At 56.4% G+C, this 19,298-nt stretch overlaps 1 protein-coding gene across 9 annotated transcripts in view; it reads left to right on the top strand.

Moving 5' to 3' along the window:
• The window catches only part of IGSF9B (immunoglobulin superfamily member 9B), a 71,927-nt gene that overhangs the window by 37,757 nt on the left and 14,872 nt on the right, over window positions 1–19,298 (top strand). For 5 of the 9 annotated variants that reach the window (XR_008966172.1, XR_008966171.1, XM_057378780.1 and 2 more), the window contains exons 3-18: window positions 35–181; window positions 1,600–1,751; window positions 2,855–2,972; window positions 4,077–4,218; window positions 4,355–4,500; window positions 6,810–6,952; window positions 7,646–7,786; window positions 8,990–9,106; window positions 10,666–10,758; window positions 10,864–11,014; window positions 11,984–12,107; window positions 14,833–15,008; window positions 15,536–15,762; window positions 16,593–16,677; window positions 18,036–18,197; window positions 18,887–18,932. Coding sequence is in view for 7 of the 9 variants with exons in the window: in XM_057378780.1 (XP_057234763.1) it covers window positions 35–181; window positions 1,600–1,751; window positions 2,855–2,972; window positions 4,077–4,218; window positions 4,355–4,500; window positions 6,810–6,952; window positions 7,646–7,786; window positions 8,990–9,106; window positions 10,666–10,758; window positions 10,864–11,014; window positions 11,984–12,107; window positions 14,833–15,008; window positions 15,536–15,762; window positions 16,593–16,677; window positions 18,036–18,197; window positions 18,887–18,932 (2,170 nt within the window). In the remaining 2 variants the exon portion in view is untranslated. The remainder of the gene's footprint in view (window positions 1–34; window positions 182–1,599; window positions 1,752–2,854; window positions 2,973–4,076; window positions 4,219–4,354; window positions 4,501–6,809; window positions 6,953–7,645; window positions 7,787–8,989; window positions 9,107–10,665; window positions 10,759–10,863; window positions 11,015–11,983; window positions 12,108–14,832; window positions 15,009–15,535; window positions 15,763–16,592; window positions 16,678–18,035; window positions 18,198–18,886; window positions 18,933–19,298) is intronic. The other 4 variants (XM_057378782.1, XM_057378784.1, XM_057378781.1 and 1 more) reach the window with 3 other exon arrangements.

Genomic DNA, 19,298 nt, shown 5'->3' with positions numbered 1-19,298 from the left:
GGCAGCACGGTGCCAACGCTGTGCTCTCCCACAGGCCGGGCCAGCCTGCACGACAAAGCCTCCCTGCGCATTGAGCAGGTGCGCTCCGAGGACCAGGGCTGGTACGAGTGCAAAGTGCTCATGCTGGACCAGCAGTACGACACCTTCCACAACGGCAGCTGGGTCCACCTCACGGTCAATGGTGAGCGGGGCGGGGGCTGCGGTATCCATGTGGTCCCAAAATGGGATTTCTGGTGGATGCTGGGCCTCAGTGGCAACTGAGCCTGGCAGACACGAGAGCCTGAGGCCATCCAGGCTGGCTGCTCCAGCCAGGGCGTGACTTCAAAAGAGACCAAGTTTTATTAGGGATTCCTCAGTTTAATTACATGGAGCTCGTTTAAAGGAGAGACATCAAGAACCGKGCCTGGGAATGAATCTCCTCTCAACAAACAGATCAGAAAATCAAATCTTTGTTTTCTTGAAATTCAGATTTACTCAAATTACTTTTTCATTTTATTAAGGCTGTATATTAAACTAATTAGCAAATTGTCATTCTCCACATCAGGAGACAGATCTTTATTTTTAGCCCAGCAGCAGGGCTGTGCCTCTCCTGCTGCAGTGGGGTGGCTGGAGAGACATGGGCACTGGCAGCTCCTCGCTGGTCTTGCCTTGACCTTGAGCAATTAATTTAACCTTCAGTGGGCTGCCTGTGCTGTGGCACAGAGCAGAGCCACCTAATTGAGCCCAATTAGTGAGAGGGAGCTTTGCGAGCGGGGCTGTGCAGGCCACCAGCCCCATCCCTGCCTGCTACCCTGCCTGCCGCTTCCTGCTTTCCCCCTGCCCGCTAATGAGCTCCGAGGGCTCAAGAAGGAGGGCAGGAGGAGGAGGAGGAAGGAGGAGGATGGTGGTGCCTGGCTCACCTCTGCCACGTGCACGGATCCTGCGAACCGCCAGCCAGAGGGGCTGGAAATGGCCCCGGATGCCCTGTCCCTCCCCCTTGGCAAAATGGGGCAGTTTTGGGGTTTTATGCTGCACGGGGCRTGCAGGGGCTTAATAACACTATAATAACCATAATCCTCCCAGCCYGAGGAATTGCTTTCAGGGTGAGGGCTGTGGCTTTCCCCCAGCGCATTACAACGCTTAATTTTCTTAGGGGGAAAATAAAAATCATTTGGGGAGAAACAAAATATAATTCCTTTTCTTTTTTTTTTCATCCCCAAGCAGATTAAATTGCCAACCTGTCTTCCTCTAAAGTGGGCTTTAACAACCGCGGGTAATTAGGGGCGGGCTGTAATCCTGCCAGCCTCTTTCATCAGGAAGGAGCCTTTCGATCTGCACTGCGGTGTTTTCCCATGTTTTGACAATAGCGAGTTAATGTGCAGCGGGGGGGAGGACGTGGTGCTGCTGGGGAGGAGAGGGGGCCGGGCTGGGGTGCGGTGTGGCACCTCTGGGTCGGTGTCCCCAGGGACACCCCTGTCCCCGCAGCCCCGTTGGCCTTTGGGATGGTCCCATCCCCGCCATGGGTATGTGCAGAGTGCCTCCCTGTGTCCCTGTGTGTCCCCAGAGCCAGAGTGGCCGCGGGTGACCCGGGGGGGTCACGGTGGTCTCCTGTGCCCGCAGCTCCCCCCACGTTCACCGAGACCCCGCCGCAGTACGTAGAGGCCAAGGAGGGCAGCAGCATCACCCTGACCTGCATGGCGTTCGGGAACCCCAAGCCCATCGTCACCTGGCTCAGAGAGGGAGACCTTTTGGGTCCCAATGGCAAGTACCAGGTAGGTGGGGGAGGGCTGCTGTGGGGCCTCGTGGGCTGGGAGCCGGYGGGGACAATATTGACAGGACCGCGGTGGCGGCAGCTCCGCCGCGCCTGGAGCCAGCCGTGCTTTCTCAGCACTTCTCCTTGGTGAGATGCCCATTTCCCCCGGCCCCATCCCTGCTGAGCAGCAGCTTGTAACGCTGCCAGCCCGTGGGTGCAGGCTGGAGACCCCCCGAATGCTTGGGACAGCCCTGCTCCTGCACCTGACCTGCTYGCTGCAAACTCAGCCCAGGGGCACAGACCCCGGAGATGGGGTGGGAGTTGCAGCCTGGGGTGCTGTCCCCCCCGGGTGGGGATGGATGGAGCAGGGCTGGGGCAGGGGAGGGCTGAGCAGGGAGGATTTCCCCTCCTCCCCTCCCCTYCAGGACCCTTTTTGCATCCCAGAGGCTCCCAGGCAGAGATTCCCCCCTGAGCTGTAATTGGTAAATCAGGCATTGGAATCAGCGCAGGCACTAATGAGAGTAATTAGGAATCATTTGTTACTAATTGAAATAGAAGGATGAGGCGGAATGAGGTGGGGGGGGAAGCCTGGCTGGGAGGCCTCCCTGAGCATGGGGGTGCTGCTACCCCGAGGGTGACAGTCCCTTGTCCATCCTCGTGTCCCCAGGGGGATCATTCCACTCGTCTTCCAGCTGAGAGGTGGCCCCACAGAGYGCACGGTGGCCAAGCTGGGGTCTCCTCCTCATCCCCCAGTGCTGAATCAGATCCTTGGGGGGCAGGGAATACTCCAGCAAGGCTCCTTGTGAAGCTCCAATGGTGCTGGAGCGCTTGGCAGGAGCGCCTTGGAGCCTGCTGCCTGCCAGTCACTTCWGGGAGACGAATGCGCTGGGATGGTTATTTATTTATTTTACGATTTTTTTTTTTTCCCTTTCCCTTCCCCTTGGCGTCGAGCAGGAACGCGTGTGTTGGTTTATTAATATCCCGAGCCTCGCGGAGCGGGGAAACCCGTCTCTCATCCGGCCCTAAAAGCGCCGGCAGCTCTCTGCCGTGGGAAGCAGGGAGGGTCTCCCCCCATCCCCCGGGGGTCCCTGCCCATGCTCCAGGCTCTTCCCTCCTTCCCAGGTGAGCGACGGGAGCCTCACGGTGCTCTCGGTCAGCCGGGAGGACAGAGGTGCCTACACCTGCCGGGCTTACAGCATCCAGGGGGAGGCTGTGCACACCACGCGCCTGCTCGTCCAAGGTGAGACCTTCCAGCTCCTCTGCGTCCCCCGAGGGGCTGCRATGGGGGATCTGGCTGTGGTGCCACCCCAGGGTGACCTGGCATGGCTCTGGCTGCCCCGTGGCCCCGCATCCGGTTTGTAGGATGGAGGAATCYGCTTAATTGGGGCCCGGTGGTGGCCGTGCTGATGAGCAGCCAGGCCCTGATGATGGCAGCTYGGTTTTGTTTGGGAAGCGGGGAAAAGATTGAGGCTGTCATGAAGCGCCTCGTCAGACAGCGCTGATGCATGACAGGCCTCCTGCTCCTTGCTCCCTCTCTTATTAAATAAATCTTTAATTAGGTCAACAGCTACCGGCAGAGAGAGGAGCACGGGGTGTCCTCTGCTCTGCTTTTGTGGCAGTGGCGAGCTGCTGGCTCCTGGCAGTTTGCTGTGTTCCCCCTGGATTTTTCCTGTGGGTGATGCTATCCTGGAAGAATGCTGGGGATGAAGGGAGGTGTGTCCTTGTGTGCCCTGGGAGAAGGGTGTGGATCCACTCTTCAAAGCTGGAGAGATTAGGGAAGGGGTTTGGAATAACAGGGTCACTGTGGTTCTAAATCATGGCAGAGATTAGGGAAAGGGTTTGGAATAACAGGGTCACTGTGGTTCTAAATTATGACAGAGATTAGGGGAAGGGTTTGGAAATAGCAGGGTCACTGTGGTTCTTGGTCATCCCAGAGATGAGGGAAAGAGCTGGGAATGACAGGGGCACTGTGGTTCTTAGCCCAGAGATCAGGGAAAGGGTTTGGAATAACAGGGGTCACTGTAGTTCTAAATTATGGCAGAGATTAGGGAAAGGGGTTTGGAATAACAGGGTCACTGTGGTTCTAAATTATGGCAGAGATTAGGGAAAGGGGTTTGGAATAACAGGGTCACTGTGGTTCTAAATTATGGCAGAGATTAGGGAAAGGGTTTGCAATAACAGGGTCACTGTGGTTCTCTGTCAACCCCTGTGATCCCAGAGGATCAGGGCCAGCCTGGAGCTGTCCAGCAGATCCCAGCCAGCAATGCTGTTATGGACCTGAGCCTGAGCAACCTTTGTGGGGACCTGTAGGGGTGGCAGTGACACTTTTCCCTTCCCCCTCCAGGACCCCCCTTTATCGTCTCCCCTCCGGAGAACATCACAGTCAACATCTCCCAGGATGCGCTSTTCACCTGCCAGGCCGAGGCGTATCCTGGGAACCTCACCTACCTGTGGTACTGGGAGGAGGAGAACGTCTACTTCAAGAAGTGAGTTTATAGCTGGCAGGGCAGCGTGTCCCCCTCCTCCTCCTCCTCCTCCTCCTCCTCCTGCCCTGGGAGCTGGGGTTGTGCTGGGCATTGCCCCTGTGACTCCCTGTAATCCTCCTCTCCTCTTCTCTCGCAGCGACTTGAAGCTGAGGGTGCGGATCCTGATTGACGGGACGCTGATCATTTTCCGTGTCAAGCCAGAGGATGCTGGAAAATACACCTGCATCCCCAGCAACAGCCTGGGCCGCTCGCCATCAGCCTCTGCCTACCTGACCGTGCAGTGTGAGTGCAGGGATGGGGCTGGGGGTGCTAACATCTGCCTCCGAGGCAGCCCCACAGGCTCTGTTGTCCTGGTGTGACACTGGGAGAGCCAGGCTGATGTGACAGCAGCCTTTGCAGGAACATGGAATCATCCTCAGCCAAAAAGCTCCGGAGCATCCCACATGGGTGTGGCAGGCAGGAAAGCAAATGGTCTGAGCATCCTGAGTGATGCTCAGCTGGGACTGGTGTCCACCTTTGCTACAAGTGTTTTTTTAACTCGGTGAGCATCACCCCACGGCTGCTCCCTCGCTGTCCTCGCCCTGCTGGGACGCACCGGGTCAGGGCTCTCAGTGCCAGTGTGTATTTTTTCCTTCTGCGTGCTCCAGAGCTCGGCCTGTCACATTTTTCAGGCGGTAACCGACCTAAACAAGCGGAGGAGAAAGGGCTGTATCGGGAGCGTTGCTTCCCACGCTCGTTCTGCCGGAATCCCCGGGCGGTAATGGGTAGTGTGCCACCGGCATCCCGTGGCATTCCACAGTAATGGCCTCAATTGCCGCCGCTCCAATTGCAGTATTGCTCTGCTCCAAAAGACTGCGGCGCTTTTATTTCATAATGAAAGACGGGCCTGAGCGAAGTGGGCTCTCAACGTGGGTTTTCCGAGGTTGCCTTAGAGCTGCTGCTGCCTTTAGACCCGGTGCTGATTAGCGAAGGGCTGGGAGGTCCCTGCGGGGATGGGTGATGGGGCAGAGCGGGCATGGGGACAGTGCCAGTGGTGCTGTGCCCAGGCTCAGGCGTGATTTGGGGCTTGGATGTGCCCGGCTGGGTGGCTCTGGGGAAAGCCTGTGGCCTCAGGCCATTAAATCTGCCCTCCACTAATCCAGGGCCGCTTGTCAGGGCTGATAGCTGTTAAAAATAGCTCTGATGGCCGGGAGAGCAGCGCTCGGACAATCTGCCACTCAGCCAGCCTTCGGTGCAAAGGAAGGGTGCTCGGCTTTTGGTGCCACAAACCCTTTTCCTCCTGAGCAAACCTCCAAACCCTTTTCCTCCTGAACAAACCTCATCCACAGCGGGGCTGATGCCTCCGGGAGGGAGATTCCCACCCTCCGAAGCGGATGGGGACACAGCTCTGGTCATTAGTGGGCTGGGCTGGCCCCCGGCCAGTGACCTAGTAGTGAAAGGCTCGATCCCATTACCCTCTCCCGCGCTGCTGGAGTCCTTGATTACATTTCCTAAGAGGAGGAGTTAAGCAGAGGGGGGTAAAGCCTGCTCCATATGTGGCACTGGGCAATCTGGGTTATGGTGCCACTGCCGGGGGCGAGCGGTTTGGGGGAGTGGTTGGGGTGATGAGCAGCGAGCAGAGCTCCCAAACTCTGCCAGTTTTACCCCAAGAAAGTGATAAGGACAGGACACCCTCACATCTTCCATCCCTTCCTATTAAACACCATAATATTTACCCCCAACTTTGTATCAGCAGTGCAGGGATGCTGCACCCCAAAACTTCACATTTATCCCTTAATGCAGCGTAAGTCCCACCAGGATTTTCCCACAACCTCGTGCTGCCCGTGTCTAGACGAGATCGTAGAAATACTCACTCTTCTTATTAAAAATAACATTTTTTTTTCAAAAAGCTTCTTATTAAAGGAAGTCTAGATTCTCTTCAACCCACTCGCACTTAATTAAAAAGCTCTTAGAAGTGCTGTTAATGACACATTCTAGACTGGAGGATTGCGAGACACCTCTCTGCGTGGGCGGTGCAGCGTGGAGGGGGGGGTTAGATATGTGTTTTAAGGTTTTTGCATCTTGGAAAGGGTGAGGTGGYTGGTGCTCAACATGACCCAGCCTCKATGAGCCACGAGTACAARCAGATATGGGAAGTAAAGGGTTTGTGGCATCCTGGACATGGATCCTTTTTCCAATCTGGGTGTGTTTTAAGGCTTGGGAGTTGAGACAGCTTTGATTGCTGGTGTGTAAAACCAGGCTGTGCTGGGTGTGCATCACATCTGGCACATGTCGTGCTGCGATGGAGCAGCACAGTCTTAAGCAGGATGCGAGCTGGTGTGGAATTGGGAGCAGGCACATCTCACATTTCTTCTTCAAAGCAATCTCTAATGAGCCCCAGGTAGGAACACCCTGGRCATGAGTAAAGCCTCTCAGAAATGCCAGGTATTGCGRTRGATTTGTGTGTAGCRAGCCTGGGATAACARCCTGYRGGAGCCAGGSTGGTGCTGGCTTTGGAGCTCRTCACWAAAGTGAGGCAGATCCTCTGAAACYGGGCTGGGGGGAGAGGTGGGCTCTGTCTCTGTGCTGAGGTGCTGCTGCTGCCCCCCCAGATCCTGCCCGCGTGGTGAACATGCCCCCCATCATCTACGTTCCCATCGGGATCCACGGGTACATCCGCTGCCCGGTCGAGGCGGAGCCCCCGGTCACGCTGGTCAAGTGGAACAAGGACGGGCGTCCCCTGCGAATCGAGAAGGTAACGAAACCCCTGGGGAGGGGAGGAGGGGCATGGGGGATTTGGATCCTCATATCCTCAGCATCACTGGATGTCCTGTGGCTGTCAGGAGAAGAGGAACCCATAGTAGTGCTTTTCCTCATCGGCTATCAGCAGAGTTGATGCCAGTTCTTGTGTGAAGCACACGGTGCCTTTGGACACTCTGTGTCTCCCACACCTGCTTCCCTCTAAAGCCACCTCCTGCTGGGCCTGGTTTATTTTTCCAATGGCAACTGGTGGTTAAAAGACCCTCTTAACAAATCTAAATCTTCCCCTAATCATGGCTTGATAGTCTGGACAAGGATATTAGCCATTAAATATTTAAAGRAACCGCTCAATATTTTAAATTTTTTGCTTAAATATTAACGATTTGAACTTTTAATTCCATTCAAAGCTGTTTCTGCTGTGGCTTCCTGGCCCTTGGTGCCCTCAGCCCTCCACGTGGAGTTGTCTTGTCCACTCCAGAACAAGTGTTATTATTCTGATCTTAAGTCTTTTGGGCTACATGAAGCAGCCTGGCGGTGTTTGGATGGGCTGATGTTGCCTGGTTTTCCTCTCAGCTTTGGGATGCTGGGAGTGGGATCGGGCACCTCCTGGGGGTGTGGGTGTGGGGGAAAGGATGAGCTGTGGTGGGTGTAGGGTAACTCAGCTCCCTGGTTCTCCCTGCTGCTGCAGTACGCCGGCTGGAACCTGCTGGAAGACGGGTCGATCCGGATCGAGGAGGCCACTGAAGATGCTCTCGGCACTTACACCTGCGTGCCTTATAACGCCCTGGGTACGATGGGCCAGTCTCCCCCTGCCCGACTGGTACTGAAGGTAACTCCCCTGCCAAAATCCCGAGGGTTTGCCAGGAGCAGGGTCCTCCTGTGCCGGGAGCAGCTGCCGGGGCTGYGTGGGGAACAGCAGAGGGTGAGGGCGTGTCTGTGCTGTGGCTGCAGATGTGCTTCCCACYGGCACAGGCAATCCCCCAGGGCACCCTGTGTGGTGTAGCTGGAAACGTTCCACTGGAGCAGCAGCACGGGTTTGGACACTGGGMTGGGGTAGTTTGAGGAGACATCTCTCTGGAATGTCCCCTTTGCCAACAAAACACTTAGCCCTGCTGCCCGGGCGTGGGTTCARGAGGATTTTAATAAATGGATGATTTGAGCTCCACGTGCTGCGGCTGCGTGCGGAGCCCAGGGCTCCCAGCGTGGCTGGGGTGGGAGCTGCTGCCTCTCCTCTCTTCTCCTCTCCCTGAACTGAGTCCTGTGCCTGGGAGGGAGCCCTGGTGATTCACGGCGTCTCGCCCAGCTTGGCGTGATAACGCTTTGTGTACCAGACACACACATCCGCCGGGGCGGCTGCCGGGGCGAGGAAATCAGGTTGATGGCTGATGTGATGTGGGTGGGCTTTTTCCTCTTCCGAGGAGGTAAAAAGCAAGATGCTGCTCAGCCTGGAGAAGAGAAGTTGTGTGGAGATGTCACAGCAGCATKCMAGTGTCTGAAGGGGGCCTATGAGGAAGCTGGRGAGGGATTCTTCATYGRGAATTGTAGKGGTAGGACAAGGAGTAATGGGTTCAAACTGAAGGAGGRGAAGTTTAGGTTAGATGTTAGGAGAAAACTGTTCCCTGTTAGGGTGGGGAGGCCCAGGCACAGGGTGCCCAGAGAAGCTGTGGCTGTCCTATCCCTGGCAGTGTCCAAGGCCAGGTTRGATGGGGCTTGGAGCACCCTGRGTTAGYGGAAAGTGTCCCTGCCCATGGCAGGGGTGGAATGGGATGGTTTTTAAATTCCCTTCCAACATAAACCATTCTGGGATTCCATGATTCTATACTCTAGATCAGTGGCTCTTTGGAGAGAGTYTCCCTCCAGGTGTGTGATTTGRTKTGCCMYGGAGAYTCCTTAGCACRCRTTCTCCACACAATTTTCCTTRCWAYGYCTCAAGCTTCCCCAGAATGGTGATKGTGTTGKTTTGGAAAAGGGCTGGTTTTGGTGATGGGATCTGGGGCTGGCTGACACTCCTTGTTTTCCCCCTTGGCTGCAGGACCCCCCCTATTTCACGGTGCTACCAGGCTGGGAGTACAGACAGGAGGCAGGGAGGGAGCTGTTGATTCCTTGCGCTGCTGCCGGAGACCCCTTTCCCATCATCGCCTGGAGAAAGGTACCCGGCCTGCCAGACAAATCTGCAGTGCCTTTGGCTTTTGGTGAATATTGCAGACAGAGAAGCCACACTCTGTCCCGGTAAGAACAAACTGCAGGTACAGCTGCTTCGCTTTGGGCTGAGCCACTGCCGTCCTGTCCCGCAGGTGGGTGGGGGAAGCCCGGCTTGTGGCCACCGAGTAATCCCGGGAAACCAACACGGCAGCATCCGCAAAGCTGAAACACTGCCCCCGCCCCGGGCCCCTCCTCTGCCTCGCCAGCACTGCCCACAGGATGCCCTCCTCCTTGCCTGGCTCCGAGGTGTCACCAGYAGGACGTGGCAGCCGTGGCAATGCTGTTCTGGCAGCACAGACACCCCACGGAGGGAGGGGATGTGTCACCGTGGCACGGCCAGGGCTCTTTTGACTCGGAACCAACCAGAAGCTGCTTTACTGTCCCATGACTTCAACGAGCCTGGAAGAAGCTCCTGGACCGGATGTGAGGATTTCAAGATGTCCTTTTTCATAGAGCAGGATGTGGTGACACAGCCTGGGAGCAACAAGGGCTTTCCAGTCCTTCTGCAGCCTTCCCWTTGCTTCCCACCTTTACTGCTCCAGTAGGAAATCTTCTCCACAGGAGATCTCCTGTGCTCTTTGTCCTCCGGTTAGGATCTTTCCTCCAAGCCTTCGATTCCCTTCTTAGGGCTCTTGAGGGTGAGCTGGGTCCCTGTGTCACCCAAGACCCTGGATCTTCAGGTCACCTTTAGCAGCACAAGGAGGACCATGGCTTGCACACCTTGCAAGTGACCTACCTACAGCTTGTTGGCTGTTCAGTCTTTTTCTCCATCTTATTTTTCTCTCACTGCCATCTCCAGTCTCAGTCAGGTTTCTTTCCAGTCCCACTTGTGCCTTCTGGTGGTTCTCCTCATATTGTGGCTCTGAGCTTATCCCCTCCCACTCCGGTCAGTGCTAGTCTGGGCTAGGCTCAGTTTCCCCCTGGCAGAAGCCATCTCCCTCCCTCCCCATCAGCCCACCAGTGCTGACCAGTCGCTTGAAGGACTCCTGGGCTTGGCACTGGTAGCCCCACATGTCCATGGGCTCCTCTGCTCCTCCTGCTTGGTATTGATCCGTGGGTCCTGGTGTTGATCAGCAGAATCCCCCACRTGAAGAACAGCTGAAGAGGAGTCAGGACAACGTGGGATTTGCACATCTTTGGCTGATGGGCATAGACRAGTTGTTACAAGATCCATCTTTCCGCTCTGCTTGAGAGATTCCAGGCACCTGCACGCACGCCATCCTCCCACACCCCCATGGGGCCCTTGCTGCCCAGACTCTGACGTGAAGGCTCCTGCCTCTCATCTGCTGCTGACTGAGGCTGAGGGGCATCTCCTGGGGCAGCCTGTGCCTTCCCCATCCCGGGAGGGGGTTTGCTGGGGTGGCCGGTGCCCCTTCCCGCAGCCGTTTCAGCTTTGGATGCTGGAGGTTGAGCCCCGGCGCGGGGCTCGGTGCCGTGGGGTTTCCCGCTTGTGTGTGAGTGCTGAGCAGCAGCCTCCTGACGCATGCCTCTCGCGTTGCCCCCCAGGTCCTCTCGGAAACGGGGGAACCGTCTGCCTTGCCACGACCGGAGAGACCGGATCCCCTGCCGGTGGCCGGCGGTGTCCCCTGGGCCGCGCAGGTAGCTTAGTGACCCCGCCGCCGCCTCGCCCTGCCCCATGGCCCGCTGCTGAGTCGTGTCTTTTCTCTCTCTTTGCCCGGCTCCCCACCCCGCTCCTTGCCCAAGGTAGGGAAGCCCAGCAGGAGCAAGCACAACACGCTGCCCGGCGGGACCCTGCAGATCCGCTCCCTCGGCAAGGACGACCACGGCGAGTGGGAGTGCGTCGCCACCAACATCGTCGCAAGCATTACTGCCAGCACCCACCTGACCGTCGTAGGTACGGGCAGGGGGGCGAGGGGCCTGGGGAGAGACCCCCAGGTGAGGCAGGAGGTGGGGGTGCTCCCCACAAAGAGAGTTGTGGTGACAGGACGAGGGGGAGTCGCTTTAAATTGGGTGGCAGTAGGTTTGGTGCCTAAACCTGGCTACCTAAACCAAAGCGCAGACAAAATTCATAGAATCCAAAGCAGTTCTATTTATTGCAGGGCCTTCAGGGCCATTCAGGGCAGTCCCAGCCCAGCCAGGGSCTGCACCCACAATGGACAATGGCTCACGGCTTTTTCACCCTTTCTCACTTTTGTCCATTTGCACAAAATCGGGCCTGAATCCTCCAATTGCAGCTGCAGCCAATGCAGTCAAAAACTCCAACTTGGCTCCCCCAATTCTCTGTTGTTTCCATCTCTTGGGTCCTGGCCCAGGGAGGTGTCCTTGAGTTTGGGGCTGCAGAGGAATYGTTTTGTGTAAAAATGGGAGAGCAGGAGCTCAGCACTGGAGCCTGGGCTTATACACTGAAGAATTACAAGAGTACAGATACATGAAAAATACGAAGCTAAAATCCTAAGGCATCGGTTTTAGTTGGGATGTTGGGAAGAAATTCTTCAGGTTGGTGATGCCCTGGTGCAGAAGCTGTGGCTGCCTCATCCCTGGAAGTGTTCAAGATTGCATTGAATGGGGTTTGGAGCAACCTGGTCTAGTGGAAGGTGTCCCTGCCCATGGCAGGACGGTTTGAGATGTCCCTTAGGTTTCTTTCCAACCCAAAGCACTCTGTGATTCTCAGAGCAATGTCTCCTGTAAATGTTATTTCCTGCTGCAGTTGCCTTTTTCTGCGCTGTTGTTTTGACCACCTGTCCAGCAGAAATTCTAGTGGCCTTGGCTTGGTGTGAGAGGAGTCCTCTCAGACCATGACATGGGAGGTGACCCCTTCCAGCCCTGCTGTTGCTCCCCTCTAAGCTGTCCCCTCTCCCTGCAGGGACAAGCCCTCATGCCCCGACCAGCGTGCACGTCGTGGCCGCCATGACCTCAGCCAACGTGTCCTGGGAGCCCGGCTACGACGGTGGATACGAGCAGACTTTCTCAGTTTGGTACGGCCCTCTGTGAGTCATCCTGGCATGCTTTGCTCTCTGCTTCTTTTCCTTCCTAGCYGACCCGAGCTTCGAGCAGCCGGGGGGAGGAGGGTGGGGAGGGTGGCGTGCCCAGCTCTGTGCCCTGCAGGGCTGAGCTCCCTCGGGGTTCCTAGGAGAGGTGGGTGGTGGTGGGATGGTGTTGTTCCCATATTTCTTCTCCCTTCTGTGCTGGCCACTGCCTCTGTCTGCCCCAGCAGGTTTCACTCTGCTTGTGGTACTCAGGAGAYGCTTCTGCATTCATGTAGCTCTGCCTCTGGCATCTAATTTCAAGATAAACTGTTTATGAGGCTTAACAGCAAGGGAGAGGATAGAAAATGCAACCTTTAGAGAGTGTGTGTCCTGGAAGGGCTGTGACTAAGCAGAAATGTTCTCTCCTTGCTCGGTGGCTCCCTGGAGGTGGCTCAATCCTGGCTGAGATCATGACCAGGCRCTGTGAGATCCTGGCACAGGGGCTGAGCCTCCTGGGGCTTTGCTGCCACAGCTCCTGTGCTACCCAGCACCCAAAAATGCTGCGTGCATCCCACCTTCCTGCAGCAGGGCCAGGCTCAGCCCTGTGCCTTCCTCTGGGGCAGGGGAGGGAGAAATGTAGCTGCAGCAAGGCTGRGGTTTTCTTTGGGCTCTGCTATTATCATCTTCTTCTAAAAATCATCCTTGGAAACATGGAGGGGGTTATGCCTTCCCTTCCCAGGCTTGGCCTGGCATTCTTCAGCCTTTCCTCTCGCTCTCTCGTTCTTTCCTTGCCTTAATTTGCCCTGATGGAGACTGCTGATAGAGACGAGAGAGGGAGACGCTGCCTGTAATGATTTCTGCTCTGCTCCAGCCCGGGGCTGGGTTGTCTGTCTGAAGACAGAGAGAAGGAATGGATTGAGCAGAGGGGGAGAAAATGAGGGAGCAAGCTGAGTGGTGCAGACCTTGCTTTGATGAAAATGTCCTTGGCAGGGAGTGGTTAAACCTCTCTGCTCTGGAGACGTGGCTGCATCAGCAGCTGCTGCTGCTCTTGCTCCGCAACCTGCTGCCGGATTCCTGCCTCCTCGTGGCTCTCCCAGGCTCCACAGGGAGAGCAGCCAGCAGGGAAGGGTGTTTGCACCAAAGCCTGCATTCAGGAATTCACAGACAGCTGCGGGGATTTTGGCTAGGGAGGCAGCGATCCGCCTTGCCCTGACCCTCGGCTGTGATCTGTGCTGCTCCCTGGGACAGGATCTGGGACACAGCTGGGTCACGCAGTGCCATCCAGAGTGCCATCCGTGCGTTTTCCTCCCTGCCGTGGCCGTGGGATGCTCGAGCTAAACATGGCTTCGTTTCTTCCGGATTCGTGCTCTCCTCTCCTCCCGCGCCTGCGGTTGTTGAGGCTGGAAATGCAAACCCCGCTCGCCAGGGATGGCCGGGGCCATCGCAGCGTTACAGCCACCTCCTCCCTCAGCAAGGGGCTTCTCCCAGCTTAGAGCTGCGTTTGCCCTCTGCTTTCCCCACCTTCAGCYCCTCTCTGGTGTGTCCCTGCCCGCAGCAGCGCCGGGAAGGAGGGATGTGAGAGCAGCGGGATGAAAACTGCAGGAAAACCTGTCCAGGATGAGGAGCTGCCCCGCTGCCCTCCTGCCCGTGCCGGGGGCGGTGTGGGATCCTGGGAGCTGTAGTCCCAGCCGGAGCTGCACTGATCCAGAGCCTTTCCCTGCGTTCGGCGGAGCCACACGGCTCCTGCAYGGCTCCCCACCGACCCGCTGGTTTCCATGGCTTGCTGCTGCTCCTCCGCCTCCCCTTCTGCTCCCTGGACAGCAGCACTGTTTCTCTCTGCTCCATCTTTTCCTGCTGGCAGGATTCAGCTGGCAGTGTGCAGAGTGCCCCCTTACCTGTGCAGGACTGACCATCTGCACCAATCCTTCCCAACCCCTCTCTGGTCACCCCCAAACCCTGCAACAAGGGCTCAGACTCCCTGAAGCATCTCTCTAAAACGAGCACTGACACTTGCAGTATCACAGCAATGCAGTGATGCTGCTTTGGGATGTGGGGCTCATCCACTGAAGTGTCTCCTGGTGGGATTGTGGCTTGTGGAGGTGGCTGCATGCTCCTGGGTGGCACTGGGAGTGTTTTTTGCTCTGTTTGTGGTTAGACCCCAGCAGGAAGGCTCTGTCCTGTCCCTGYCAGCACCTCTGCTGCATTGCCAAACCCTGAGCGGTGCCCCCAGGCTGTGCTGGCAGCCCCCGACGTGTGCAAATGTGGCAGAAATGGGGATTGAGTTAAATGTCTCTCGTGGGATGACATGTACAGGGCTACAGCTGAGGGAGAACTTGGCTCTGGCTCAGGAGATGTCGAGGTATAAATGGGAACAGGGCCTGTCTCCTGCGTCAGCCGTTCCCTTTGCAGCGCTCACCAAAATGCTCCCGCTCCCACTTTTGCCCATGGGAACCTGGTGGGGATCACGTCACAGCGGGGCTGTTGGCACTGCTGGTGTCCCTGACCCTGCCCACAGCAGCGGGGAGAGCTGGTGGCAGTGCCCCTGAGAGCTGGTGGGACATGAGGGGATGGTGGCCTGTGCCAGCTCGTGGGTGGCRAGCGGCTGCCCCACGTCCATCCACATCACTGCTGTCAAACCAAACCATCGCTCGGGAAAGCTCCATTTTTGCATAAGAAGTTAATGCTGCCTCTTTGTCCTGCCTGTCACCTGCACCTTCCCTGAGGATGCCCCCTTTTCTCTYGGCAGGATGAAGAGAGCCCAGTTTGGACCCCATGACTGGCTGTCTCTCCCCGTGCCAGCTGGTTCCAGTTGGCTGCTGGTGGATACCTTGGAACCAGAGACTGCTTACCAGTTCAGTGTCTTGGCTCAAAACAAGCTGGGCACCAGCTCCTTCAGTGAGGTGGTCACTGTGAACACTCTAGGTGGGTCCTGTGTGGGCACAAGGGAAGGGATTTGGGAGGTCTGTGGGGAGAAGGAGCAATTTGCCTTGCTGCACATGTCCCGTCTGGAGATGGAGATGATGATTATCAGCAATAATGTCCAGCCATGTAGAAGATAATTAGTGGAGGGTCCTGGGTGAAACTTGCAGGTTTTGCAGGATGCATGAGGCTCTAGAAGGCTTGTCCTAAGACCCAGCCTTGGAGGGCTGTACTGTGCCAGTCACCTCTCCAATCTTCCTTAAGTTCAGCTGGGATCAGGAGGTATTAATAGAGCACGAGATCACTTGTTACAGCTCAGAGCCTCTGGGCTCTCAGGTGGAGGTGGGAGGAAACAGCAAGGCCTGCCTTTTGAAAAAACACTTTTCCATTTCTGTGATGAGAGACCAGACTCCCGAGATGTGCCCTAAACTCCTGGAATGTGGGAATTGCTGGGATGACCCTTCTCCTGCTGCTGGAAGAGGAYCTGCCACCTCTCAAAGGCGTCCCTGTCCTTTCTGCTCTGTCCCCAGCATTCCCTGTAACAACTCCAGAGCCTCTGGTGTTGGTTACCCCACCGAGGTGCCTAACAGCCAACCGGACACAGCAAGGCGTCCTCCTGTCGTGGCTCCCTCCCGCTAACCACAGCTTCCCCATCGACCGCTACATCATGGAATTCCGCGTGGCAGAGAAGTGGGAGATCCTGGATGATGGCATCCCGGGCTCTGAGAGCGAGTTCTTTGCCAAGGACTTGTCCCAGGTGAGCAGGAGATRCCCACACCGATGATCTTTTCCAGCCTTAATKGTTYTGTAATAATACTGCACCATCTGCTGCTGCTCCGGGGAAATTTTGGAGTGACTCAGTCCCTGAGCTGTGATCTTCAAGGAGCTGGGCGAGTGTTGGAAACAATACAAATTTTTAACWATTTTAGTTAATAGTTTAAAGTAATCATGACCTATGTACATATAAATTATAAATAGTGTGTTATTCTTCAATTGCTCTTAGCCAGCATTTGGCAAAGTTATCATAAGCTACTTTTTTAGGAGCACCCTTTAGGAAAATGACTGAAACTTTAAGTTTTGAAGTCACACTGACATCCTTCTATAAACAAAGCTTGGGAGGGAAAGATGTATTGTTGAGGTTGGAATGTAGGAGTTCTGGACTATTGGGGCATTTTGCAGAAAGCAGAAGATAAAGAGAYTAAAAAAGTCTCAGCATATGTGTTGGGAAGTCCCTACAGAAGGAAAAAGATACTAAAAATATGGACTAATTAGCATAAGAAGCGAGAAATCAATAACCAGTAGAGGATAGAGTGCTAATTAATGAAAGAGAATTGTGTAGTTTTGAACCAATGARCAATAATTGTTTGATAAAAATGTATAAACAGATGAAAAAATTTTGTACCTGTGCCTGTGTGGAGGCCAGAATTTTGTTGGCCGCTCACCCCCTGKTCAAGGATAAAAGTCTGACTTGCTAACGTTAAAAGGATGGTGTTAGAGGGTTTTATTGGTGCTGGGGATGCTGGAGGATCTGGTGAGATGAGGCTGGAGGCTGTCTAGGCGCTCTGACGGGTGTGTTTGGTGTTCCAGGACACCTGGTACGAGTTCCGCGTGCTGGCGGTCATGCAGGATCTCATCAGCGAACCCAGCAACGTCGCTGGCGTGTCCAGTACAGGTGAGGATCAGCTCCTCTTCTCCCCAGAGCTGAGGGGCAGGGGGTGCAGGGCTGTGCTGTGTGTCCTGGGCACGGCKYTGTCCCCAGGCRTTGTCCCCARGCGTTGTCCCCAGGCTGCCTCCCRACGGGAGCAGGCGAGGACAAATCCCCGGGTGCTGCAGAGCCCAGCCCAGCCCAGCCCGGAGAACAAAGCTCCGAGCGGGCACTGCGCAGCCGGGAAACAGGAATGAATGCAAGGTGGAGAGAGGCAAACGCAGCACTGCAGTGCAGGGTCCGCAGGGAAAAGGGCTTTGCGAGCCGGAGGCTGCACCGCGCTGCGGTTCGTGCGAGCTCCGAGGATGCTCCTGGAGCCAAGGGGCAGCAGAGGGGTTGTGATGGAGATGGGGGAGGCGAGGGCGGCAGGAGGGGTTGGGGATGAGATGAGCCCGGCTTTTTCGGCTCTGGTGGAACGCCCGGCTGTGCTGTGCCGCGATGCTGCGGTCTCTCTCTGCCCCCAAGTGGTGCCGGCGTGGTGCGGAGAGCTCGCTGCACCTCCCTGCTCGCTGCACCTCCCTGCTCGCTGCACCTCGCTGCTCGCTGCACCTCCCTGCTCGCTGCACCTCCCTGCTCGCTGCACCTCCCTGCTCGCTGCCCTTGCTCCTCACGCCCGGCTCCTCTGATGGGGTTTGGCAGGTGCCCGGCCCCAGGCAGCTGCTCTGCCAGGCTGAAAGCCCGTGTTCGGCGGGGGAATGCGCTGATCCTGGATGTGGCACACGGCAGGAGCACCGAGGGGTGTGGGGTGTGCATCGACACGTGAGCTGAGCTCTGCTCAGGGTTCACACGTGCTCCTGCTCAGTGAAGGGGTGCCAGAAGGGTTTGGAGCCCAGTTTTCACTGAAAAGCTGAAATGAAGCACTGACAAAGGGGTTGGAATACCTTGTGCTGCTGCAGCAGGTTATTCAGCCAAGAGATAACTGCAGGTTTGCTGCAGCTGCGTGTGTTTAGACACAAATATGTGTTTATTTGGTGTGGAGGCTTCTTCCCTGGGTGTCCATCATCTCATGCAGAAATGTTGATCAGGTTGCTTTGGGTAACCTGGTACAGTTGAAGACTTTCCTTGCTCTTTGCAGGGGAGCTGGACTAGGTAGTTTTTAAAAGCCTTTCCCAACCCCAGATATTTTATGATTCTGTGATCTGGTGTGACATCACTAAATCCCTTGGCCCTGAAGCAGCACTGATCTCTCTCCCTGGGGAGGGCTGGCTTGGAAGCAGGGTCTTTRGAGAGATTATCATTCCTGGAGGCTGTCACTGCCCCCACACCGTGGCAGCTCCCTGGGGAGGGCAGCAGGTGTAACACTGAATGGTTGTATTTTCCCCCAGACGTTTTCCCTCAGCCTGACCTGACGGACGAGGGCCTAGCCCGCCCGGTGCTGGCTGGCATCGTTGCCACCATCTGCTTCCTGGCTGCTGCCATCCTCTTCAGCACACTCGCCGCCTGCTTCGTCAACAAGCAACGCAAACGCAAGCTCAAGCGCAAGAAAGGTGAGTYCCTTCCCCGTGTGCTTCCTCCCTCCCTCCTGTCTCCTCCTCGTTTCTCCCTCCTGCCTGTGTTGTGGTCGTAACCTTCTTCCCTGTCTGTCTCTTCTTGGTCCGTGCGCGTCCTCAGGTGAAGCCCTGACTTCCTCCCTCGGCTGTGCCTGAAAGCGCCCGCGGTCGGGAGCGGGAGAGGCAGGGTGGGTGAAGAGGCGCCAGAGAAWCTAGCCTGGGAATTCCGAGGGAGCTCTCCCGCCTGGTGATGACTCCTAGGGCCGGGGGTTTAGGGCTGGGCTGTCCTCTGGGATGCAGATGGGGGGCACCAAGCCCGAGCTGGGCTCTCCAGCTGCTCCCAGCCCGGAGCAGGCGGTGCTGGGCTAGAGAAGACCCCAAAGGAGACCCTGCCACTCTGCTTCCCGAAAACTGGGACTGCAGCCCCAGGGAAAAGGGTGGCTGGGGAGCTGGAGAGGGCAGGGAAGCGGCTCCATCTCCTCCAGCCTTCGGGGTTGTGGCAGCAGGATGGGCAGGACCCTGTGACGGGAGCTGTTTGTTRTCAGCAACCATTAAAGCGCTGGAGCAATGAAACCTTGGCCTCTTGTTGAGTGTCTTTTGTTGTCTTGATGTTGAGTCTGTCTTGTCTCTGTCGTGTTGCGCCTCCTCAGCRTTCTCTCTTCTTTCCCCTTTTTATTCTCTTCCAGACCCTCCTCTCTCGATAACCCACTGCAGGAAGAGTTTGGAGTCCCCGTAAGTATCTGTCTGAGCTGCGGCACCAGGCTGTGGGGTCTTCAAGGTGCCTCCTTCCCACAGTCATTGCAAAGCTCAAATGGAAATCTCTCGTCCTTATTTGGCTGCTCCTGATGAGTTGTTTTTGGTGTTCCCTGAACTTTTGGGAGCACAGCGATTCACAAGAGACAAATGAGCTTTGGAGCAGACAGAAGGCAGCAGGGACAAATGCAGCAAACTGAGCTAAGAGATGACCCCGTTGGATCTGTGAACATTTTCCAAAGCTGSAGTTGGCTGGTGGAGCTCAATTACGCACCAGTTGGAAGGGGCTCCTCAGGAGAAGGACTAGCCTGCTGCACATGGAGTCCTTCCTGCCAGCTCGGTGCA

The sequence above is a fragment of the Malurus melanocephalus genome, unplaced genomic scaffold, assembly GCF_030028575.1.
Source record: "Malurus melanocephalus ecotype Western Australia unplaced genomic scaffold, MMel_1.1 scaffold_374, whole genome shotgun sequence".
NCBI classification, from domain to species: domain Eukaryota; kingdom Metazoa; phylum Chordata; class Aves; order Passeriformes; family Maluridae; genus Malurus; species Malurus melanocephalus.
Note: the sequence above shows the minus strand (reverse complement) of the source record. Positions and strands in the feature narration are given on the sequence as shown.